This window comes from Gossypium arboreum, chromosome 11, assembly GCF_025698485.1.
Source record: "Gossypium arboreum isolate Shixiya-1 chromosome 11, ASM2569848v2, whole genome shotgun sequence".
Lineage (NCBI taxonomy): Eukaryota > Viridiplantae > Streptophyta > Magnoliopsida > Malvales > Malvaceae > Gossypium > Gossypium arboreum.
The window spans coordinates 3,975,201-4,000,364 of NC_069080.1; the positions used below are offsets into that span (position 1 = coordinate 3,975,201).

Below are 25,164 nucleotides of genomic sequence, written 5' to 3' on the forward strand. Positions count from 1 at the left end.
TTAAAACCATCTGATTAGGCTTATGATGAACTGAACAAAGTGGAGCAATCTTACATTAAATTCAACTTACATGTAAATTACAGCCTAAAGGCATAGATTAAAAAAGAAAATGCAAAACAACGTTTATTTCAACTTACACCTATCTTCTCAATCATACAAACAGCATAAACCACTTCAAGAAATTCATCAATGGATTCAAAATAACTTCTGGAAAAATGTTTCAGTGCATGCTATTGGAGAAGAGACAACTGAGTAACACCAACTAGCAACAACCCAAGTCTCAGAACCTTGAACTCTATTCTGCTCGGGACTGGCCAGCTCGAGAAGAGAGGATGATGCCAACGATGAGTCCATACAGAGCCAAAGCCTCCGCAAAAATGAGAATAAGAATCATTCCGACAAAAAGCTTTGGTTGTTGTGCATTGGCTCTGCAAATAAATTCACAGACAAACTAAATCAAACTTCGTGCATTCTCATACTTGCCATAATTTATATATACAAGTAACCGAGAGAAAACAACAATGACTATCGGCCATAAATTGGATGCAATACAAGAAAATACCAGAAAGCTATATCCATTGGCAACTATTCCAATGGCTCACAGGTATCATGAGACAAATATTAATGTACATTAGATTGTATCATTGGGAACTATGAGCATCTACTTGGTAAAAGTATGATACTAGGAATCAGATTGCATTTTGCCCCTTTTACTTGGAAAATGGGCAAATTAGCCTCAGTACATTAGATTAGTTAAAAATTTCCAATCTGACTAATTCTTTTTCCAATCTGGTCCTTTCTATTAAAAATTTCATCTATTTCTACTGTTAACAAAAAGATCAGTTTGCTCTTTGATCTAAGATATAGAGACTAATTTGTCCAATTCTTTGAGTAGAGGGGCCAAAATGCAATCTGACTCTTAGTACAAGAGCCTCTATGATACTTTTACCAGCTCTACCCAGATTGGGAAACTATATAATATTTATGTATATACATGTAGAAACTTAAGCCCGTACTTCGAAATGCCTTTTGACAATACTTGGGTGCGAGTAGTTGCAAGCCAAATCTAAAAGCTAAAACTTCACCAAAATGACTTCTAAGACTACATTTCTGAAATCGCAGATTTTAGCATGCCCTAAGTTCAATTGCTTTTATTACTAGAATCAGGTAAAAAAATTTTGAATTCTGCAAACAATATTTCAACTTTAAAGAGAAGAAAAGGGAAAATAGCATAATAAAAAAAAAAAGGTAATTACAATCAGATTAGATAAAATACCTAACGCCAGCATCGCCGACGATTCCAATAGCCATGCCAGCAGAGAGACCAGCTAGGCCACAAGCGAGACCAGAGGAAAGATGAGCATAGCCATCGAAAAGGTAGTAAGATTTGGCCTTTGGGTTAATCCCGGTGCTTATAATAACCGCAATAATCAACCCATAAATACCTAAAACACCAGCCATAACAACGGGGACGATCGATTTCATTACCAGCTCTGGCCTCATCACTCCCATCGACGCCACTCCGACACCGCTCTTGGCCGTTCCGTACGCCGCTCCCATACCTGAAAAAAAAAACCGAAAACCAATTGGATACGGATATTAACACCAATCAAAAACGGCAAAACTTTTGGAGTTGGAAAGGGCTCATGTTTTTTACAGGAGAAAACGAGAGCAGCAGCGGCCCCAAGGAAGCCAAAGAACGGAGCAGTTTCATCGCCGCTGAATGTGGACGCCATTTTAGTTTCTCAAGACTTTCACCCACGATTTGAACAACTTTGATCGGTGGATTTCCTCAATAATTAGAGAAGAAAGAGAGACAGAGATGGAAAACGATCTATGACGTTTCTTAGTGGCCAATGCCCATAGCCATATCATTAACTCAATCAAAAATGTTTATTGGGCCTGTTTTAGAACAAGTTTTTTATGGGCATATTTTAGGCCAAATTTGGGCTCAATTAGGGAACTTTTTCATGGGTTTACTCCTTAAAAAATAATTAAGAAGCCCAAAAACTATACTCTAAAATTTCGCATTTTCACACTAGAAAAAAACTCGACTCAAAGAGGCTCATCAATCGTGAAATAATAATAGCAACTAATGTGGACAAAAACAAACCATCAAAGTGTAATCATTTAATTGTGCTATCCAGTGATAGTCCATTTTGGTCTTTTACGATTTGAAATGAGCCTAAAGCTCTGATAGTGGACTTATGGAAAGGTCATCACAACGTCCATAATATTAATTGCCTTCGCTTTTTAATTATTTCAATGATGGCTCCATTAATTTAAACCAAAAAACCCCTATTACCTTATCTTAACCATTGTCTTTAATCACTTACCATTAAGTTTAATGCACTTGAAACGTGTTAATTAGTTTAAAGACTGTATGTAAATATGTTTTTTTATTAGAAAAACTAAGCTATTTAAATAATCACAACTTGTGTAAATATGTAATCTTGTAAAAACCATGTGTTGTAATCATATTGTATGTGTGAGTGTGTGTGTGTTTGGGGTATTATCAAAAGCTTATTAAAATGGAAAAATAAAAGGTACCAACAAAAAGAATCAAAACTTTTCGACAAAGGAAAAAAAATGTAATATAATTATAATGAATCCCAAATTGTAGAATCTAGAAGAAAAAAGAGCAAAAAAGGTTTGTCTGCGCAACATGAGCTAAACAGAGAGATCTAACAAGTCAATTTCCATCGTGTTATAATCGATGGGAATTGGACCCCTCATATGGGGCAACGAATATGTATACAGTGAGGAGCCCAATTCCCCATTGTAAACCACCAGGACCCAGCTCCCTTCCTTGTTATGGCATTATCAATTTGTCGCCCATTCTTTGCCAATCAAAATGGCCCATCTCTACATATTTGAGAGCTCTCCCTGTTGAGAAACGTGGTCTAATGAATGGCCTATCCATTACAGGCGACCAACTAATCAACATCAGACACATATATCCCTTTGTGAAACTGAAAAACTCCTTGTTTTTCCTAAAGCCTGTTTTGTCTCTCTGTGTTACTGTTCTTTCACTGACATATACACATACCTAAAAGGATAAAAAAGTTAAAACCTTCAACACTACTATTCTTTCACAATGATTCTGATATATTAAAAACCCTGGTTTTACTGCAATATTTTGCAAACCATTTGAGAGAAGAAAGTGTTTGTTCGGGTGTTGTTTTCAAATCATTCACATGCTTTTCAATATAAATTAGCCACAGGATACATCCACTACTCTCTATATCACATGATGGTCAATTATCATCTCATAGAATGACATTTTACTGATAAATTTTTAAAATATATTGTCCAGAAGAATTTGTATTTTTATTTCTTTGTGAATTCGAATGTTATGAAATTAATGCCTACAAAGAGGTGCAATCATGGTGGTAGTCGCTTGAAAGAAGCTTGTTTTTCACACCTTAAGAGTATAAGTGGAAGAGTGTCGAGATATAAGTGTAGGTCATGAGATTGTTTTATATATCTTAAGGTAAGGCAGTGTTCCTTGAGAAGAAAAAACAAAAGGGAAAAAGAAAATAAAGAAAAGGAGTTCGGAGGGTTGTCTATGTCAGGAAAAAAAGGGGTTTAAGATCCTTATAGGACCCCCCAAAGATATACTTTGGCTGGTTACGCTAACTCTTATCTTCACATTTTATTTTATTTTCATATGTTAGCCAAGTATTATTTAATATTGCTTATACTTCGTTGTGTTAAACTATGAAAAGAAGAGAGATGGGTTTTCGGCTTCACCGCCCCAGCTAGGTGGTGGCTGTGGGTCCACAATGAGGGTTTAATGAGTTCAATGATGCGGTCCGCCGCATGATTGGAGACCCACCGCCGACCCACCACCGTCATACGTGGACAATGCATCCACTTCCTGTCTCCATTGTATCCATGTTCTTGGCCATAATATTATATTATACCATTTGTTTAGAAATCATGACTCAAACAAAGATATGCATCCAAGCATTTGCTTTAGTAATTGATGGATATATATGTGTAATCTTTAACAAGATTTGAGTCTTATAATAACTTATATATATAAATATGTTTGAAGTATACATGTGATCATAGAGTTCAACACTATATTATAGAAAGCTATTTTTAAAGGTGATGATTTAGATTAATTAAATTAATTTGTGCAGTAATTTTTTGGTTGATATTAATGTATTTACCATTGGCTTAATTTTCAAAGAGATAAATAACTAGCTACTGAAACTCATTTAGTGAATTTTCTTTTTAAAAGTTTATACAAATTGTACAATCAAAATACAAATTCAAATATAGATTTCAGCCCAATAGAATCAAACTATTATAGCATAAATAAATTAAGAATTAGAAAAATCTAGACAAAAGCTGATTAATTCGGACTAAAACTCACACACAGCATTAATGCATAATAGATTTTTGAAACTCTTACATATAATTGTACATGATAATTTTTGAAATTGAGTAATTAAGACTCAACAAATATTTTTCCAACATAGACTAGTTTTCGATATTAATTTATGCAGTTCAATTATGTTACCTTTTTATAGTTTTGTTTCTTCTCACACTAAATTGTGAAAGCGAATTTGAATCGTTGTAAGACTGTAACTCAATTTTTGCACTCAACGTTTCTTTTCCTTTTTCTTTTTTTTTTTTTTCGTTTTACAAAATTTGTACAAAAGTTTGGCATTTTTTTGAATTGCATGAAATTATATGGTAAAGAAAAGTAACGTTGTATTGGTCCAAGCCAAATAATTGGTATCCAAATTTAGCATGAACGTGCGACATGCTTGATTCCGAATTACTCTATGATATTTGCATAAAATAAATAAGAATCAAAATTTCAAACCATATAATCCTCCGTGCGTCCTTGCATTTTTATCTATGCCGGCATTGCTAGTTTAAATTGATCATCAACACAGATCTCACAGATCTCGCCTGTTGGGGCATGCATCAGCCCTATCATTCGGATTACGATAGGAATATATACCATCGTATATTGGTCAACAATTGTGGCTAATAAGGTGGGTTTGAATTTCCTTTTATCTAAGTTAATATTTAAAGGCTAAACTATAAAAATAGTCACTTTTGTTTGCCTCATGTTACATTTTAGTCACTTATATTTGAAATGTTACGTTTTAGTCACTTATGTTATTATTTTGTTCGAAGTGATCACTCTTCCGTTAAGTTCATTATCTCCTAACGGTAATCCTCGTAGCAGTTCAACTAGATATTCTTGAATCGCTAATCGTACTTCATCCGGATGAAGTATGTATTAACTGATTCACTAATATGATTATATATATATTTATGCATGTATCACATTACAAAAACAAAATTTTAAATACTTATACCTAATAAAATATGTATCTCATTACAATAATAATTATTTTCCAAATAACATATTGTTTTATAATTTTATTTCTTATTTAATATTTTAATTTAATTTTAATAATACATACTTTATCCGGATGAAGTATGTATTATCAGATTCAGTAATATCTAGTTGGACTGTCACGTAGGATTACCGTTAGGGAGATAATAGAACTTAACGGAAGAGTGATAACTTCGTAACAAAATAATAACATAAGTGACTAAAACGTAACATTTCAAACATAAATGACTAAAATGTAACATGAGGCAAACAAAATGACATTTTGTAGTTTACCCATATTTAAATTTTGTAATTTTTTTTATATCAGGATTTATATATATATTTTTAAGTTAATTCCTAATAGTTTGTCAAAAAAGTTGGATAAAAAAATAAGTTCAAGCCTTAAGAATTAATTTGAACTAAAAAATAATTCAGGCTCCGATGTTAGAATAATATTTGTCTAGTTCAAGGATTAATTTGGAGAAAAAAATTAATCCCAATGCACAAGTGTTAAGTTCAAGCCCAAAGAATGTATTAACCCATTTAATAATAAAAAAAGTGTTGAGTATAATGATAAGAAGCATTACACTTTTAAGAAGAAAACTCAGATTCAAATGATATCATTTTGAACCTGAGTTTGACACTCTTTTCTAGTGTGGTACTTGTATTATTTTTTGTTCAAATTGGTACATGTATTCGATAAAAGTTATATATTTTGTCCCCAAAAGTGATAATGTTAACTTTTACTGTTTAATTTGGGTTTTAAGATTGATCTCATGAAAGTCAATTGCTAATATTATTATGTTTAAAATATTTATAATTTTGTTAAAAAATAAATTTAGTGTTAATTATAAATTTATTTAATTTTATGTTTAATTTGTCAAATACAATACAACAGATGTAATTTAAATCTAATATTAGAGTTGATTTGATGACACTTAAATATTAATATTATTAGATAATTATAAATTTTTATTAAATCAATTCTAAAATATTGATTAAATATTAAAAATTTCTGATATCAAAATATATAATTATTATTAATATAATTACCATAATAAATAAAAATAATACAATATATCTCATTAAAAACTCAAATTCAAAGTTAACATTTATAAATTGTCTTATTAGTGAATCAGTGAGTGACAGAGTGGAAAGATTCTTAGTCGGCAACACGTGGTCGAGGTTGTCGAAATGTATACCAACGTGGCATCTGTATAAGTAAAGAATACTATTTTTTCAATAAATATAATTTAAAACGAAAAGTGCAGCGACTTTATATATAAAAAACAAAGTTAACATTCTATTTATTATGCTAAGTTAAGCTTTAGGATTAGTCTCATCCGACAATGAATACGAGGCGTTATTATTTTTCTTAAAATTTACAAGAATAAATAAGTCTTACTTTGATTATAAAATATTATTGTTAATGTAAAAATTTATGAATTTAAGTATGTTAACCCACATTATTATTTTATTTATAGATTGACTAAGGATTATAGATAAAAAATATTGTGTAAAAAATAAAAATAAAAATCATATTAAAAATAGTGATAAAGGTAGTATTTTTAATAGAAAGAAAAAATTCGAATATTAAATATTATTAAAATGATAAATATAATCTCTAAAATTTAATTTCTATATATCATAAAATCAACCTAAAATATGCTTTAATTAAAATAATAAATAAACAAAAAGAGAAGTGGTATATAGATTGACTTGTCGTGAAAGCGTCGAGATATGTAAAAAGGCCAAAAAAAAAAAGAGTGAAAGGTAGTATAGAAAGCTTTGACGTAAGGGCAGTGGGGACAGGCATCAACCATGCGCAATCGAGCGGTCCTCCCCTATCCCTTCTCCCCTTTTAGATTCGCTTCCCCTTCTATTCTTTAATTCTCTGTCCCTTTTCACATCTTCTTCTTCATTCTTCTCCTTCTCGTCTTCTTATCTCAACAGCTACTACTTCATTGTTCGTATAACCGGGTAAGCTTCTTTGCATTTGCATGCAAAATCATCTTTGTTTCCATTCAATAATTTATTCTTTTCCACATTCTTTTGCATATATCAGCCTGTTTTTTTTTTTTTAATCTCTCTTTCTCTTTCTATAAGGCAGCACATCGCTGCTTCCCTAGATTACAAGTTTGGATGTCACAGTCCGGTTAATCTCTCTATTTTTCACATAATTTTTGTTTGGTCAAAGAAAGCCACCTTATTCCATATATAATATATAAGACTGAAATTTGGTAAACAAATTGTTAGAACGTTCATTTCTTTTGTCTTCTGCACATTCTAACACTAACAGGCAATTTTTCTTAAACTGATGATTTAATCTAGAAAAACCCTGAGTTGGACTCCATCTCCTTTTCACTCTAGGTCTCTCTCTAGCAGCTTGCAACTTGCTGACAAAAAAATCTTACCTGATCTTGACTCTCACCTCGCTTATGATGTGAAAACATGACCTTATTGCCAAATTCTGAATTAAGTTTAAAAGTCGTTTTTTTTATTGATTAAGTGAACGTTTTGGAAAGTATAGCTATTCGAGAATTGAAAGCCAAACCCTGAAAATATTTTGTTCGGGTTTGCATTTTGATTTTGTCTCTGGTAGTAATAGTATATCATCAACCTATCACATAAAAGAAGTCACTGGTCAGAGGTGCTATGGATATTCTGGACAAGCAGACAAAGTGGACCGGCTCCGCTTCATTGGCGATCAGACACAGCTTCTGCAAGTTCCTCATCAACACTGCTTTTCTATTTTCTTTTTCGTTTTCGTTTTCTTTTTCTATAGTGCTTGTCAGAAGATGTCAGGCCTTTGATCCATATGGAAATGGTGTCTCTCTTTCTTTTTGCCTTCCAAGGAAAAAACAAACCTCCTTTTTTGTTTTCTTTTTTAAATTTTGTCTTACAAACAAACAAACGCATGCTTAATTGTGATCAGTGTAAAAAATATATAATTAAATTTAAAATTTAAAATTCCCTTAATTTTAAAGTGACTTTAAATTTTATTATATTACTCTTTTACAGTCCCAAACTCAAATCTTTATAGTATAGTTATTCTTTTTTAAATGAAGAATGTAATTTGTTTTTATATATATAGTAGCAGTTGTTATAATAGTTTAGTAATGGAAATCCCGTTCTTGATGCATCATTTCCACCATTCACCAGCACAACTACACAAGACAACATCATTACCTCAAACCTCTAGTTGTCTGTTTTCTAGAGGGGGGACTATGTTCCATTTTTTTTTTATTTTTAATTCTAATGATTCTTTGTTTTTCCCCTTTTTCCCTTTCATCTCTTCTTCTTCTTCTTCTTCTTCTTCTTCTTCTTCTTCTTCTTCTTTTATATTTGAAATAATTGGTTTTCACTTTTAAGTTTCTGTCATAAGAGAAACTAAGCAACATTGTGAGTGAGTGCTGCTTATTACCAAATGAGCTACCTAGCTATAATACTTTTTGCTTTTTATATATAAAAATAGCAATTTGGAATACAAAAAGGATCGTATATATGAATTAACCCAAGTTATATACTTGATTGTTATTTATAGCACTGGTCACCTTTTTAATAGAAAATAATTCATTATCTTTTTTAGCTTTTTTTTCATTTACCCTTTTAAGTCTTTTTTCTTTTTCTCCTGTTCTCTTATTTAAGTTAGATTTATTGGTTATAATTTAGAGATGATGAAGTAAGAGGACTCGAGGAGTGGGTAATGCTAATAGTAGTAGTGTTGGTGAACTTGATGCAGCAGCAACAAGAGTTATGATGGAGTCAACGGAGTCATGTGTCCCACCTGGATTCCGGTTCCACCCGACGGACGAGGAGCTTGTTGGGTATTATCTGAGAAAGAAAGTTGCATCACAGAAGATTGATCTTGATGTTATCAAAGAAATCGATCTCTATAGAATCGAACCATGGGATCTTAAAGGTATATATCTATATACATATAAATCACCACCAACCACCTTCTTTCTTTCTCCTTTTTGGTTTTGATAATCTTTTAGGGTTTCTTTAATTTTGCTGATCTAGATCCACAGTCTGGGTTTCATTTTTTGCATGAGAACTTAAAAACCCTAGACATGGATCAGTTCAGTTGTATACGTGTGTGTAGCTGTATGCATAAGAGCTGATTAATGTATGTTGGTGATGAACAGAGAGATGCCAAATAGGATGTGAGGAGCAAAACGAGTGGTATTTCTTCAGCCACAAGGATAAGAAGTATCCAACAGGGACAAGAACTAACAGAGCAACCATGGCTGGTTTCTGGAAAGCAACAGGGAGAGACAAAGCAGTGTATGATAAATCAAAGCTGATCGGCATGAGGAAGACTCTTGTTTTCTACAAAGGACGAGCTCCTCATGGCCAGAAATCTGACTGGATCATGCATGAATACAGACTCGAATCCGATGATCATGCTTCTCCGAAGGCAAGCCCACATACATAAATATTATCATCCTTAATTAAATTATCCCATTCTTTGTCTAACATAGTTGTTATTAAATGAAAAAAAAAAGCATATATTTCTTCTTCATCTTCATGTCATGTCCACCATCTCAAAGTCAAAAAAAAGATTCGACCAAAAAAAAGTCAAAAAAAAAAGTTAGTATGCTTTTCGATCCCGGCCCTATTCCTTTTCTGGCATGGGCTCTTTATCTCAACCCTTATTCATGTCACTTTGACTACATGATGGGTTACGCAAAATTCCATCTCCTTCTATTGTTTTCATATGTCATATGCTATTGTTTGATTAGTTTTTAAAGTTTTTTTTTTTTTTTGCAGGAGGAAGGATGGGTGGTTTGTAGAGCTTTTAAGAAGAGAATCACTGGTCAAACCAAGAACATGCAAGTGTGGGAGTCGAGCTATTTCTATGATGAAGCAAGTGGCATGAGTTCAGTGGTCGATCCAATCGATTACATATCCAGGCAGAACTTTTTACCCCAAAATCTCCTTTGTAAGAAAGAAGCAGATAATTATTCCAACTTTGTGGATCACTCGGATGATCAGTTTGTAGAGCTTCCTGAGCTGGAAAGCCCATCACTGCCATTAATAAAGAGGCCGAGCTCCATATCAGAGAAGACTAAACATGAAGAAGAAGATGATGAAGAGCTGAACAATAGCAAGAAATTGACTGATTGGAGAGCACTTGATAAGTTTGTTGCTTCTCAGCTGAGCCAAGAAGATAGATTTGAGGGTGAAGGAGTTTCAAGCTTTGACGCCATTAATAATAATAATTGTAATAGTAATAACTCAGACATGGCATTGATGTTATTGCAGAATAGTAGTAGAGAAGAAGGGAATAAGTTGAACGAGTTCTTAAATTCGAGTTCAGATTGTGATATTGGAATATGCTTATTTGCTAAGTGAAGGGGAAGAAATGAAGAGATTACGATGATGATGAAGAGGCTTTTATCGCTTATTATTATATCGTTTGATGCATAATGAAGACATATTTTTGTAAAAAGAAAAATAGTTGTGAAATGAGTGAAGTTCTCTCCATTTCTTGCTCGAAAAATTGCATTCAAATTATCAGTATTTACTATTATAAATATATATACATGTATATAGATATACCTATAAGCTTTGCGAACCTGAATTGTTGGAATTAATTTCACAACTTAAAAATCCAAAATTCGCCACTATTACAATGGCTTAAATTTATGATTACATCCAACCCGTATTACCTAATTATTAAAATGTAATTTAAGTTCGAGTCGTATTAATATTGATCAACATTAATAATACTCTAATTTAAAAGTTGAGACTAACCTAAATTTAATGATAATATTAAATTCATCAAATTATAAATTCTACTAAAATTTCATTATTAAAATAACTTTAATCATGAAATTTTACTAATGTTTACTAATTAATTAATTAATTGCTTTTAACATATATATAAACTCAAAATACTATATTATAACTTACTTATAATTATAAAAGAATAATTTAAATTTGAAAAACTTAAAATAACACATTCAAAATAATACAAACAATGTTGATTGAATTTTAATTGATTGACATTGATATTGCCGTTAGTGCATGAAGACATGGGTTTAAGTGTGTTGAAGTGCATTATCTTCTTACTTAAAGGTTAGGGAGGGGCTATAATTAGTTTAGACATTCTATCAAAAGAGCACATATAATATATTTTAGTAACTCATGATTCACTTTAAGAAAAAGGAGGAAATTTTTTATATTTAATAGATATTATTTTTACTAGATTTTTATTGTAAGTTTAAATTTATACTAATTATTCTTCATATTATTCTAAAATGTTTTGATACATATATAAAATGAAGTTTTATATTAATAATATAAATTTTATCATATGCATTTGTGTGTGAAAATCACGTATTTAGAGTACATGTGAGCGTTTAAAATAAATATAATAAATAAATAAAAGATAAAGCTTAACAATAACATATATGCAATATGTATGGAATTAAAATAAAAAAATTAATTGTGAGTATATAGAAATTTAAATAGGTAAATACATCAAATTAAAAATATTAAATGTGCTTTAATTGTTTATCATGCTATTGTCATTTTTCTTGAGTTGGTATAGAGTTGACTTGTGACACCAATTTAATCAACGACATTATCAATATATACAAACAATGTCGGTGAAATAATTTGTATAATAACATTGAAATGTATATAAATATTAAAATAAAGTTTGGTTGAGTGGTAAAAAAATTTATAGATGTTGGTGTCATATGTTCAAATATCAACATTTGTAAATTTTTTAATAAAAGAAAGAGGAAAATACTTTCGTCATAATATAACTTATTTAAAATATATAAAGTTATTTTAGTAAATTTTTTAACTGAATTGGTATTAACTTGCGATCCCGACTCAATCACATAAATTATATGTAATCAAAGGAGGTATTAGTAATGCAACCCTGTAGGAAAATATGGTATTTTTTATATAGAGAGGCTAAAATATCCTTGTTAATGCAGCAGGCTAAGCAAAAAATAACGCAAAAAAGCTTGGTTTAACAGCCTTTTTTTATAATTGATATCCTTGGAACGATAGTGGTTGGTCTGCCCAACCCTACAACATAACTATAACATGCTACCATCATAACACTAATGGGTTGAAAATAATGAACAAAAAGAAATTTGGGAATGAAAATGGGCTCTTTTTCTCAACTGGATTAATATATTACTATTGATGCATTATTAGATTTTCTCGGCAACCAAACAAGATGGAAGATATATAAGAGTAAGACCAATATTGAAAATCCCCAGAAGACACATAGAAATTGATCATACAATGTTGAGCATGTGGTGTGAGATTGGTGGGTCCATGGCTTGTCTAGCATGCGCTAGGCACCATGGCTTCTGTTGCCCATGCCTTGTAATTGCCTTTATTCACATTTTCTTTTACCCTAAACCCTGCTCATGTTCAGCCTTCCCATTGCTATATAGCTTCTCAGTTCCATACATAAATAAAACCAAGTCACAAGAAAAACCTACATTAATTTTCTATAATGAAAGTTAAATAATTACTTTTCATATAATTAAGAGATAATTAATTACCTTTTTCTGTACCAGCTGCCTTTTTTTTTTTTTAACTTTCAACCGAAATGATTAAACACTTAAGTCATCAAATGATTATAATAAAAATTTTCATTATATGAAAAAGAATAATTGATAATTATCATACCGAAATTGAATTACCTTATTGTTTTGGGTAAATTATTAAAATAGTCACTTGTGTTTCTCTTAGGTTACATTTTAGTCACTTATATTTAAATGTTATGTTTTAGTCACTTACGTTATTGTGATGTAACATTTTAGTCACTAAGCATTAATTGTCGTCAATGCATGGTGTAATGGTAAGCTAATGTGACACATTAAATCATCATTTGAAACGAAAATTTTAGGTTAAAATATACAACTAGTTCCTTTTTTTTTTTTGAGCAATTTATTTTTTTCTTTTACTTTAAAAGAGATGGAGAATTGAGGAAAATAGAAAAGCAGAAGATAATGGAAAATAAAGAAAAAGAAATAAAGTTAAAAGAAATAAAAGAATTGCTCAAAATGAAAAGATATAGGGACCACAGGACCAGTTGTATAATTTAACCTAAAAATTTTGTTTAAAATAATAATTTAACGTGCTACATCAGCTTACCGTTACATTGTTAACGGAAATTAACAACTCGGTAACTAAAATATTACAACACGTTAACGTAAGTGATTAAAATATAACATTTCAAACATAAGTGACTAAAATATAACCTGAGGGAAACAAAAGTGACTATTTTAATAATTTACCTTATTATTTTTGGCAACTTACCTTATTTATAAGTATTGTCCTTTTCTTACTTGAGATTTTACAAAGTTAACTAATTTAAAGAATTGTCTTTGATTAGAAATTCCTGCCGACAAAGTTCATTGAAAACACATTTCAGCTCTTTAAGGCCTTTGAAGTGATGCGTGCAACAAAACTAAATAGATCGGATAATTTCGGTAAAAACAACTCTCTAGTTTCTTTCAATTTTGAAATTGAGTAAATTAGTCATTTTAAAAAAAAAATCAGAGTGATTTAATCCCTGTCAAATTCGAAAGTGAGCAACCAAGGATAATTAATCAAAACATTAATTGTTTTCATCAATTGTATATAAATTTGATTGGTATAATAATAAATTTAGTCCTCAAACTTTATATATTCTTTCAAGTTTGTCATGATTTAACAAATTTAGCTCACAATATTTATGTAAATGTGTAAATTTTGAGGCTAAATTTGTTTGTTTTTTTAGAATCAAGACCAAATTGACAAAATATGTATAATCAAGGGCCAAAATTTATTATTATACCAATCAAAATTATATACAATCGACGTAAGATATTAACGTCTTAATTAATTGCCCTTAGTTGCTTACTTCAAAAGTGACAGGATTAAATGACTTTGATCTTTTTAAAAGGACCAATTTGTTCAATTTCGAAATTGTGAGGGACTAAAAAGATCTTTTACCAATAATTTCATGCTATATGATTTTTTTTCCTTTTTCTTGTAGATATAATTAAGTAATAAATAAATTAAATTAACGTATAATAGTTAGGATTCGGATCTTAAAATTTGAAAAAAAAAATGTATAATAGTCTTTGAATCTTTGATGTGTCAACAGAGAACTTTAAATGATTATGTTGTGGGTGAATATTAAAAATATTGATAGTGAAAATGTAATAATCTCCAACGTTTGATACCCAAGTCCAAGAAACAAAAATCAGAGATGCTTTTGTTGAATGATTTAGGTTTGAGTGAGTGAGAGAATTTGGATGGTAATTAGTGAATAGGGTTGACGAAAACAAAGAATCTTTCTGGAAAACAATGCGAATGATGCTCAATCATAGCACACAACAATCCAAAACATGCCCCATTTTTAAGATTTGACCTTTTGTTTTTTCAATTAAGATTCTTTTCTTTGTTGAATTTCGTCTTCATCCACCTACTGTCTATGATTAAGTAGTACTGAAGCTGTCACTTAGCAACAAGTCAAGAAAAATCATCATTTTAAGGGAACCTAGAGATGCGGCTATTTTACTCTTTTGACCCCAAAAAAATAATATTTACAAAAAATTGACCCTAACTCAAAAACATTCACTCAAATGACCTGAAATTAATAGTAAAATTGGATAATGAGAAATAGATGGCCGGTACAATTAATTTTTTATTAAAAAATAATTTTTAAGGTTTTGGACACTAGATGGTCGACACCCATGTATTTTTTTCAAAAAAAAATTTTTGAGACGCTGTCCCATTGATGGCCAAGCCAACTTTATCTGATTAAAAAAATAATTTTTTTGGGGGGTGTCGTGCTGGCCAACAAAGGGCCAAAATCACCCAAAAAAAAAGAATATTTTAACATAACCCCTCCTTATTTTCTCATCTTTTTTATTTCTCAAGTTTAATTACATATTTTATATTTTAAAATAATATTAAACTCTTATCATGTTTTTTAATTATTATTGCATCACTCACATTATTATTAAATTTTAAAATTAATTTAAAATATATTGAACTACATATTTATAGGGTTATGTTGCAATATTCCCTTTTTTTTTGTTGGGTGATTTTGGCCCTTTACTGGCCGGCACCACACCCCCTAAAAAAATTACTTTTTAATAAGGTAAAAGGGTGTCGGCCATCAGTGTGCCAGCACCCTAAAAATTTTTTTTAAAAAAAATACATAGGTGTCGGCCATCTAGTGTCCAAAATCCCAAAATTTATTTTTTTTAATAAAAAAAATTAGTGGTGCCAGCTATCTATTTCCCATTACCTAATTTTACTGTTCATTTGAAGTTATTTGAGTGAATATTTTTTAACTAGAGTCATTCTTGTAAAAAAAAAATTGGGTTAAAAGGGTAAAATAGCCTAGAGATGCCATGTTGACAAATGCTCATTTCAGCTTTAACCAATCACCATATTGAATTTATGTTGATGTGAAAGAAATGGGTCTTTTAGCTTTTAGTTTGATTTGATCTCTCTCAGGGTTCCACCGACATAAAATTCTAGGGAATAGTAAATGGGATACAATATTTACTAATTAGGCTATTTTACCAATCTAACCTAAAAAAAATTAATATTTACAAAAATGTTCATGGTTCAAAAATATTCACCAAAATAACCTGAAATGAAAAGTAGATTGGGATGATTGTGTCAGGCTTTAAAAAAATTAATTTTTTTGAGTTTAGGAACCCAATGGTCGGCACCAGGTTTTTTTTTTAAATCGTAACATACTGGTATAAAAAATACTAGTATTTAAAAAAAATTAGTTCTGGCCATGTAATGGTCGGCACTAGAGATATAAAAAAAAAAAATTGGTGCTGACCAGTAGATGGCTGGCACCAGGTATTTTTTCTGTGTCCCAAGCCAATTTTTTTTACTTTGGAACACTGATGGCTGGCACTAGTGAATTTAAAAAAAAAATGGTGCTGACCATGTAATAGCTGGCACCAGGTACATTTTTCGAGTCCTAAGGTAATATTTTTTTTTACTTTGGGACACTGATTGCCGGCACCAGGGTATTTAAAAAAAAAAATTTGGGTGCTGGCCATTTAATGGCTGACACCAAGTACACTTAAAAAAAAATTGGTGTTGGCCAGTAGATGGCCGGCACTAGGTACAATTTTTGGTCCCCAAGACAATTTTTTTTTTACTCTGGGACACTGATGGGAGGCACCAGTGTATTTAAAAAAAAAATTAGGTGCAAGCCAATAGATGGTCGACACCAAGTTCAAATTTTGGCTCCCCATGCTTCTTTCTTTTTTGTACTTTGGGACACTGATGGTCGGCACCATATTTATCATATATATATATAGGTGTTTTGTCTTCCATTTGAGTTTTTGTTTTCTTTTTCTTTGTTTTATTAGTTGAAAATCGAGATTAAAAATATTAGTTTTCTTTGTTGAGAAGGAAGCAAATTTTTTTTAAGATGAGTTCTTAAATTTTGTTTGTTTATGTTCATTTTGATGGAGAAATAATAAATACAACTGAAAAAGGTTGTTTATTTCAAAGTTGAAAAAAGAATATGAATGAGATTCAACAAGCATGTTTCGCTGGCAGATTTAAAACGAAAAATCAGTACAAAGATAGCAATTCGTTGCGGAAAGCAAATGTTTAAAACTGTTTTACAAATTTCTAGTTTCAACTGATCAGCTCAAGTTCTCATAAATGGAGCATGAAGATGATGATAATCTAGTGACAATGATAGCAATTTATTGCCCCCCTGAGATAAAAAATCTCAGCCCAGTTGAGTTGTTCGCGGAGATAGCTGAATCGGATCACATTCAAGTTGTAATTCTAGCAAGCCAACGCTCTGGAATTGATTTTGATCTTAACGTCTCCTAAGAAGATCAGTCGGGTTTTAGACGATCAATGCCAACTCTCAAAAATCCAAACATCGGTGGATATTCGTATAACATCTCAAACTCATGTACTTGTCTAGAGATCCATTCAAAGGTGTTGGCCACCATAGAAGATGGTGATGAAGGGTCTGATAATGGTGATCAGTCCCACTGTGATCTCAACGATGATTTCAGTGACCCTAATTTGGATGACACCCCTGAAGACATAAACGAGAAAGGGCCAGTGGAGGGTGAAAATGCAAACCCTTATTCGGCTGGGAACACGGCTGACGGAGGCGTCCGAACCGTTACAAGCCAACGTTGGGGACGTCGCCGAGATCACGATAATTTTAATTTTTACATGTAAATATTTATTTTATTTTGTAATTATTCTGTTTTTAATATTAATTTAATTTCTCTAAAATAATTAATTGTTTGAATAAATGACTTGAAATATTTAATAAAAAATATATACAATAAAATACAAACATTCTACAATATTAATACAAAAAATAATACGCACTAAATTAAATTTAAACATCCAACAAACTACAAACAGATAGGTAAAATTAATACGAAAATTTTAAATTCCAACTACATATAATATGGATTAAATTAAATTTACATATACAAAAAATACGAACATTCTAATAAATTAATACACGAAAAATATAAAATGAAACCTTAAATCATAAACAAGTACATTAAGTATACAAATATAAAAAATACAAACATTCTAAGAAATTAATATACGAAAATATAAAAATGAAACCTTAAATCCTAGACAACTACATTAAATTTACAGATATAAAAAATACAAAAATTCTAAAGAAATAATACAATTATTTTGAATAGTAGTTTCTTCACAATTAGTCGTCTTCTACTTGAATTAGGTCTACGTTGCATCAATACCTCACTTATAATTTGTGGAATAAACGTTATTGTACCATAGATAATGTCCATCTGCGTTGGACATCTCGGTTAGCCATTTATGGTGCAAAAAGTCATCCAACCCTTAATGGAATAACCTTTGGGGTGGATATGACAGTATATAATTCAATTCCTTTAAAACATGACAGTATATAATTTAACCCCGAAATTCGATTGTACACCACGAAAAACTCTCATTTACAATCTACTATCAGAACCCAAACCACCCACTATATACAAGGTTTGGTGCCGGTCATCCGTGTTCCAAAATAAGAAAAAATAATTTTTTTAATACGATAAAGTTGCTGCCAGCCACCGCTATCTCAAAACCCAAAAAAAAAAAAAAATAGGACCTGGAAAAGGTGGTGCCGACCATCAGTGTCCCAAAGTGAAAAATAAAATAAAACTACATTGGGAGGCAAAAAATGTACTTGGTGCTGGTCATTACCCAAATTTAAAAAAAAAAAATAGACTGGTGCCGGCCATCAGTGTTCCAAAAAAAATGCATTGGGTGCCGAAATTGTACTTGGTGCCGACTATGTAAAAAAAAAAAAAAAAATACACTGGTGCCAGTCATCAGTGTCCTAAAGTAAAAAAAAAAATTGCCTTGGGACACGAAAAAAGTATTTGGTGCCTGTCATGTACTGGCCAACACCAATTTTTTTTTTATATCTCTGGTGCCGGCCATTACAAGGCCATAACCAATTTTTTTAAAAATACTGATTTTTTTATATACCAATATGATACGATTTAAAAAAAATACCCTAGTGCCGGCTATTGGGTTCCCAAACTCAAAAAATTAATTTTTTGAAGTTGACACAATCATCAGGCAATCATGGGGTTAAAAATTATGTAACGCCGGCCATTGGATTCCCAAAACTCCAATTTACTATACAATTCAAGTCATTTTGGTGAATGTTTTTAAATCAAAGTTATTTTTATAAATATTAAATTGTTCTGAATTAGATTAGTAAAATAGCCGCCTAATTACTAAATACAATGATAGACATGTATATAGTTATATGGCTATATGCAACCCACTAAATTATCCTAACAGTTGATATTGAGGATATCAAGACTTTAGGTTCAAGGAATGTGTATGAAGGAGATTAATAGGCAATCCACAGCTTAAGATATTCCATGATTCCAAACAATGAGCTACAACATTTCAAAAATGGAATTGTGACAAAAAAAAAATGGGAAGAAAGTAACAGTGCTTTTGTTTGTAAGTATTTGCTTTAGATTAAATTTATACTATTATCAGTAATATTTTTAATTATAAAAAAATTAATTATGCTAATTTTTAATAAATTGACTAAAAAGGGTTGAGACTTGAAAAAATGGATGGCTTTCTTTGGGTCCTTTAGTTAGACAACTCGGAGTAGTGTTCAAGCTTTTATCCTTAACCCCAAATGTAAAACAATTTTTTATAAGTTCCAAATTTGAAATAGTTAAAAGGTATTTCGACAATCAACAATCTAGGACTCTTTTAGATGAATATTGTATTTATTTGTGATTAGTGTAAAAATAGTTGTAGAAATGAGTTTAGAAGTTACAGTGTGAAACAAAAAAAATATTAAACACGCTGCATTGAAATTAAACACCCATACTCTTAAACTTATATAATATTAAAAATCCTATCATATGTATATGTTTGTGAAAACGATGTATTTAGAGTCGAGTTAAAAGTTACTTTTTTTTTTAAAGTTTACTAAAAGTTATTAATGGTATAATGATAAAAATATATTTATAAATTTATTAAACATAAATTTAATCCCTAAATATATTAAAAATTTTTATTTTAAATTATATAAAAGTACGAAAAAAACAAAAGGTAATCAAAATAATATCAGACATATAATAAAAAAGCATATTAATAATTTTTTAAATCAAATTAACCTCCCATACCAATACCAACTCAAACAAATTGAAAATTTTGAAATTTAATACTTTTCGTAAAAGCTATCTGAAAACCGACGTGGATTTCTAAAATGGGAATAGATGAGTTAAAATCTAACAAAACATAAGTTCTTATCAAACTTAAAAATATAAAGTTAGTTGGTTCTATAATACAAGGATTAAATTTCATTTTTGACTATACCATCCAGGACTTGCCCCATAGCATTTTCTAATGCAAAAATATAACAAAGATAATGAAGACATGATCCTTTAAATCACAAAATGCATAGTGCCTAGAAAATGGAAACAAGGCCTTTCTCAAGCACATAAAATCTCCTCAGTCCTTAGTTCCACACACTAATACAAGAGAATTGCAAAAATTTAAATCATCATTAGAACAGAGCAATTCCACATGAAACGACCTGGTGTATAGAATCATTGACATACACGGCAGTTAGGTTAGAGAGGGAGATAAAGAGAAGAGAAGAAGGCAGAGAAATTTAGTTCACCAAATATTTGTTTATTATAAACTGGCAGTCAATTTCACACCAAAACCAAAAGGGTTCAAAAATTATGCCATGAAATTAGCCATAGGCATTATCAGAAGTGATTTCAGAATGTTCTTCGATAGAATTTTCCGAGAAGACTGAACTAATTGCTCACGATATCCAGGCTCCATCAATAATGATTAACCAGTTCGCATTATGATGTGAACACCGCTATCGGTATCCACAATGTCACTTATCTCGCCAATGTTAAGATTATATGTTGCATCCTCAAATGGCTTTTGCATCTGGCCTCGACCAAAAGGACCTGCACCAAAAAGTTTGTATAAGGTTTTTAGTTTGCATTATGTCCCGTAATGCTGGTATAAACCAACTAAAGGTCACAGATAATTAACAATAAGAACTGAGTTGAGGCACACTCCTTGCATTAATGCAGGATATAGGTAAAGAAAATTACACTAGTATTTCAACATTTTAATAGATTGGCAGTAACCGATGTCAATAATGAATAACATACACAGCATGACCATAGTTGCAAAATGTGCTAGAATTTAAGATTAGGCTAACTTCCATTGTGGAAGAACAAGTATTCCTTGGAACCTTGGGTTCGAAGCAGGTAGTTAAAACTCCATCAATAATAGGAATAAAAAAGAGTTATTAAGAAAATTTAAAGTATCCATTGTCATATATGTATGAAAGCCCATTTTTATCTCAGTTTCTTTGTAAGAAGCTCATGGTACAGTAAAAAAAAAAACCAGAAAAAGGCTTAAACCTAGGAAGACATTTGCTGAAATATTTGCACCATGAGAATGGATATGATAGCAGATATAAGACAAAGAAAGCCAGATGTAAAGGGCTGTTGTCAATTTCTAAGGTTTTTTTTTTTCTTTTTTTCTTTTTTTGGTTCAAACAATTCCTAAGCTTCTGTATGTTTTAAGTAAAATAAAAGGAAATATCTCAATCGCTATTTGGCTCGCCAGGTTAAAAATCTTGACTTGCAAAGCAAAGCACAGCCATTGAAACCAATTAAGTCTTTAATACTGTAAAGCAAAACATTAACATGGAAACAAACTAACCAAGAAACTACAGTTATTAACATATTGGATATCTCTGAAGCCGATGAATAACTGAGTAACAATCTGTTGAGTCAACCTACTTGACAATTACAGCTCTGATTGCAAGGGATCCCAAAAGTCTAATATCTTAAAGACTTGAAACCCTAATTTCAGTAATCCAATTCACCTCAAAACTATATTTTACAAAGTATTCGAAACGCTTGTAGTAACCAAAGTGTCTCATTAAACAAACCCATAATTATATGACTCAATTGAGACTAACTTTTCAATACTTGTATTGACTCAAAGCATCTTTTTCCCTGCCATAATTTAGCTTCTTACAAGTTTGTAAGCAACCAAACAGAAAATAGAATTCAATTAAAGAAAAAACTACATAGTTCCAGATCGGAGAACTCTATTTTCATATCTAAAAACTAAATCAGCAAAGAAAGTTTCAACTTTTGCACCGCAATCAAGTCAAACAAACTCACCGAGATCACCGCCACGTTTAGCGGAGCTGCAATCCGAGTAGCGAGAGGCAACCTCGTCGAACTTAGCCTTGTTGGAAACGATGTCGTCGCGGAGAAGTTTAAGCTGTGAGACAGCGGCGTCTCGGGTGGTGGTGGAGATGACGCGACCTTCTGGATCCTTCCAAGAAGCCTTACGACGAGAGCCTTGGTGCTTGATGAGTATGTGAGATGCCCTCACTTGATTGGCCGCCGTTGATGATGACATCTTCTTTGCTGTTTTTAAGAGACTGCAAAACAAAGAGGGAAAAGAGAGTTACTAACTTGCTATATATAGACTGTGTAAAGCTTCGGTGTATTCGCAAGTCCTCATTCATGTACTCTAATCGTAGAGAAAAACCGGGTATTATCTTCTAACGTGTCCTTCTCTCGTTGCTTATGAAAATCAATTTAATTAAGTATAATAACAAATTTAATTATTAATATTTATATATTGTTTAAGTTAGTCTTTATCTTCTTTTTTAAGTTAAATTTATGTTTAAATTTAACTTTTAGATTTATCGAATTTAAAGTTGGTTTTTTTTCAATTTACCCTAAAAACATAAAAGATTAATAGAACTAATTTTATTGGAAGTTCAATCACATTTTAAAATGAACTTACTTCAGTTATCTTTTAAATTGATATATCGATCGATTAGTGATTTATCCAATCAAATATTACTACAAAATTATCTATGATGCGGGCTCCATAGGCCACCTTCTCGGCCTTACAGTTTCCCCAACATCCAAGTGCTTTGGTAAACAGCATTATGGAAGGTTACATGAGAGAACCAAGGATCAGAAAAATTAGCATCAAGTGATGAAAGAACTTGGGAATAAGCAATCCAAATTGAAAACACAAGCATTATTAAATTCAAACAAAATGAACCTAAATATAAATGGCAAAAGAACTAAAACAATAAGTAATACCCTACGCTTAAGCCTTATCAGCCTTGGCTGCGGTGGCAGCGGCTTGTCCTCTGAGCCTACCAGTCCTCCTCGCAGCAATAAGACCAACCTTCTGCCCAGGAGGAGCATCACGCCTAACAGTACTAGCATGACCAATATGTTGATGGTTACCACCACCATGGGGATGCTCAACTGGATTCATAGCCACACCACGCACCTTAGGCCAGCAGTTCCTCTTCACCCTGTACTTATGGTATGCACTGCCCGCCTTAAGAAGAGGTTTCTCGGTCCTTCCACCTCCTGCAATCTGGCCAATCATTGCACGACACCCACTCGGAACAATCTTCTTAGAACCAGATGGAAGCTTGATCCTGTAAAGATTACACACTACAAGGTCATTACCAAAACAACTAGTTCCAGTCCGTCTATAATCAATCATTACAACCTAATTTCAACGATTTAAGAAAAAATTAGCAGTGAACCATGGACGCATCAAAAAGAGTATTGAATTTCACATACAAGAGCCTGTGATTGTCAACACATTAGACAATTAAATTTTCACACGATAAAGGGCAGTGAAACCTCATTTGAACACAAGATATAGAAGTCTAACACAAATACTGGATTGAAATCAGAATCCAGTAAACAATTAAGCACCCTTTGTATCCACCAGTTGTATCAATGTTCTTTCTAGATTCGCACATAAGGCTAAGCAATAACCGAAACAATCTAAAGATGTATCAACACTACGTCCAAATAAAGACAGTAAGTATCTGAGACCTGGTGGTGTCGTTATCAGGATTGTGACTGATAACAATAGCGTAATCACCAGAAGCCCTAGCGAAAACACCACGATCACCAACGTGATGTTCGACATTGCAGACGACTGCTCCTTCAGGGATAGATCTAAGAGGCAACACGTTCCCGACCATAAGAGTAGCCTTCTTACCGCAGTACACGAACTGTCCAGTGTACATGCCTTCGGCAGCAACGAACAGTTCCTTCTGTTTCTTGTAACGGAATGGATGACGGAAGACGACGCGGACTAATGGAGCACCACGGCCCGGGTCGTGGATAACTTCCGTGACGACACCTTTAAGATAGCCATTCCGTTCACCAAAGTCGAGACTGCGGAAACGAGCGGCACCCTTGCGATGGTGGGTGTGGGACTTGAAAACAGAACCCGCACCCTTACGTTGAGCTCGGATGACACGACCCATTGGGTGATTATGAAGAGACCTCTCTCGTTGAGGCGGCCGATGGAAGAGAAGAGACTAGTTAAATGGGGTTTTAAGATAAGAGATTTGGATGTAACCGTAAATGTACAGTGACTATATTTAGAAATTGGTTTTGGGCTAAGAGAAAATATTGGATTGTTGCAATTATCCAATCCAAAATCAGTGATTTTGGCCCAATTTCTTTTGGATAGAACTTGTATTATTGTATGTGTTTGGAAAGACCCAAAACTTAGTTTTTCAATCTTTTTGGGTAAACTACTTAGTTGGTCACCCAACTTTCAGGACACTTTCATTGTGGTCATTCAAAATGAAAATTGTGCAATTTCATCACCCTACTTTTAAGGTGTTTTTTATTTTAGTCACCTATGTGTTAAATCTCTAACAGAGGTTAACTGTACATGCCACATCATGTTTACACTTTTATTTTGGTCACTTAGCTTCTAGATCGTTTTCATTTCGATCATCCAAAAAAATTTTTTTGTTAAGTATTGATTGGGGTAAAAAATTAAGTATTAAAATGAAAAAAATAATTATAATAATTTATTAAAACAATTTTTAGTTTATACTTGTTTACCCCATTGTTGAAAATTCTAATTTTTTAATATTTAAAATTTTAAATTTCAAGCATCAAAATCAATTAAATAGATTATTGAAAAATGTTATACCTTGATAGTGTCAACAAATTTGTAACAAAAAGACTGAATTTAATTCAATTAATTAGTTTAATTTCCTTCTAAAATTTTAAATTTTATTTTATGTTTTAACTTAAAATCAATTAAAGAAACTAAACTTTAATAATTGTTTAAGAAATACAATTTTTTATTGTATAGCATTGAATCTTTCATGCTAAGCTAAAAAAAAACATTATAATTAATTTAATTAATTAATTTTATCTTACATGCCAAAC

At 31.6% G+C, this 25,164-nt stretch overlaps 4 protein-coding genes across 4 annotated transcripts; 1 reads left to right on the forward strand and 3 right to left on the reverse strand.

The window, feature by feature from the left end:
* Positions 1 to 1,884, reverse strand: LOC108476891 (V-type proton ATPase subunit c2). Its single transcript, XM_017779257.2, has 3 exons — positions 1,658 to 1,884; positions 1,277 to 1,562; positions 1 to 428 (listed from the first exon to the last, which is right to left on the reverse strand). Exons 1-3 carry the CDS (start codon positions 1,734 to 1,736, stop codon positions 296 to 298), a joined length of 498 nt encoding a protein of 165 aa, XP_017634746.1. The 5' UTR covers positions 1,737 to 1,884; the 3' UTR covers positions 1 to 295.
* Positions 1,885 to 7,843: 5,959 nt separating this feature from the next.
* Positions 7,844 to 10,871, forward strand: LOC108478503 (NAC domain-containing protein 37-like). Its single transcript, XM_053021774.1, has 4 exons — positions 7,844 to 8,087; positions 9,108 to 9,287; positions 9,514 to 9,785; positions 10,139 to 10,871. The coding sequence occupies exons 1-4, from the start codon at positions 8,021 to 8,023 to the stop codon at positions 10,721 to 10,723; spliced, it is 1,104 nt and encodes a 367-aa protein (XP_052877734.1). The 5' UTR covers positions 7,844 to 8,020; the 3' UTR covers positions 10,724 to 10,871.
* A 9,671-nt stretch (positions 10,872 to 20,542) lies between these two features.
* LOC108479929 (peptidyl-prolyl cis-trans isomerase Pin1-like) lies at positions 20,543 to 22,488 on the reverse strand. Its single transcript, XM_017782786.2, has 2 exons — positions 22,096 to 22,488; positions 20,543 to 20,856 (listed from the first exon to the last, which is right to left on the reverse strand). Exons 1-2 carry the CDS (start codon positions 22,337 to 22,339, stop codon positions 20,732 to 20,734), a joined length of 369 nt encoding a protein of 122 aa, XP_017638275.1. The 5' UTR covers positions 22,340 to 22,488; the 3' UTR covers positions 20,543 to 20,731.
* Positions 22,489 to 22,917: 429 nt separating this feature from the next.
* On the reverse strand, positions 22,918 to 24,319 carry LOC108479928 (60S ribosomal protein L8-3-like). Its single transcript, XM_017782785.2, has 2 exons — positions 23,800 to 24,319; positions 22,918 to 23,390 (listed from the first exon to the last, which is right to left on the reverse strand). Exons 1-2 carry the CDS (start codon positions 24,237 to 24,239, stop codon positions 23,048 to 23,050), a joined length of 783 nt encoding a protein of 260 aa, XP_017638274.1. The 5' UTR covers positions 24,240 to 24,319; the 3' UTR covers positions 22,918 to 23,047.
* Positions 24,320 to 25,164: the final 845 nt, after the last annotated feature.

Coding starts and splice junctions, on each gene's coding strand:
- LOC108479928 (XM_017782785.2), bottom strand. CDS start 24,239: ATGGGTCGTGTCATCCGAGCTCAACGTAAGGGTGCGGGTTCTGTTTTC. Junction 23,391..23,799: donor CCTGATAACGACACCACCAG/GTCTCAGATACT, acceptor TAATCTTTACAG/GATCAAGCTTCCATCTGGTT.
- LOC108476891 (XM_017779257.2), bottom strand. CDS start 1,736: ATGGCGTCCACATTCAGCGGCGATGAAACTGCTCCGTTCTTTGGCTTC. Junction 1,563..1,657: donor TGCTGCTCTCGTTTTCTCCT/GTAAAAAACATG, acceptor TTTTTTTTTCAG/GTATGGGAGCGGCGTACGGA. Junction 429..1,276: donor GTCGGCGATGCTGGCGTTAG/GTATTTTATCTA, acceptor ATTTATTTGCAG/AGCCAATGCACAACAACCAA.
- LOC108478503 (XM_053021774.1), top strand. CDS start 8,021: ATGGATATTCTGGACAAGCAGACAAAGTGGACCGGCTCCGCTTCATTG. Junction 8,088..9,107: donor GGCGATCAGACACAGCTTCT/GCAAGTTCCTCA, acceptor AACTTGATGCAG/CAGCAACAAGAGTTATGATG. Junction 9,786..10,138: donor ATGATCATGCTTCTCCGAAG/GCAAGCCCACAT, acceptor TTTTTTTTGCAG/GAGGAAGGATGGGTGGTTTG.
- LOC108479929 (XM_017782786.2), bottom strand. CDS start 22,339: ATGTCATCATCAACGGCGGCCAATCAAGTGAGGGCATCTCACATACTC. Junction 20,857..22,095: donor TAAACGTGGCGGTGATCTCG/GTGAGTTTGTTT, acceptor TTTTTGGTGCAG/GTCCTTTTGGTCGAGGCCAG.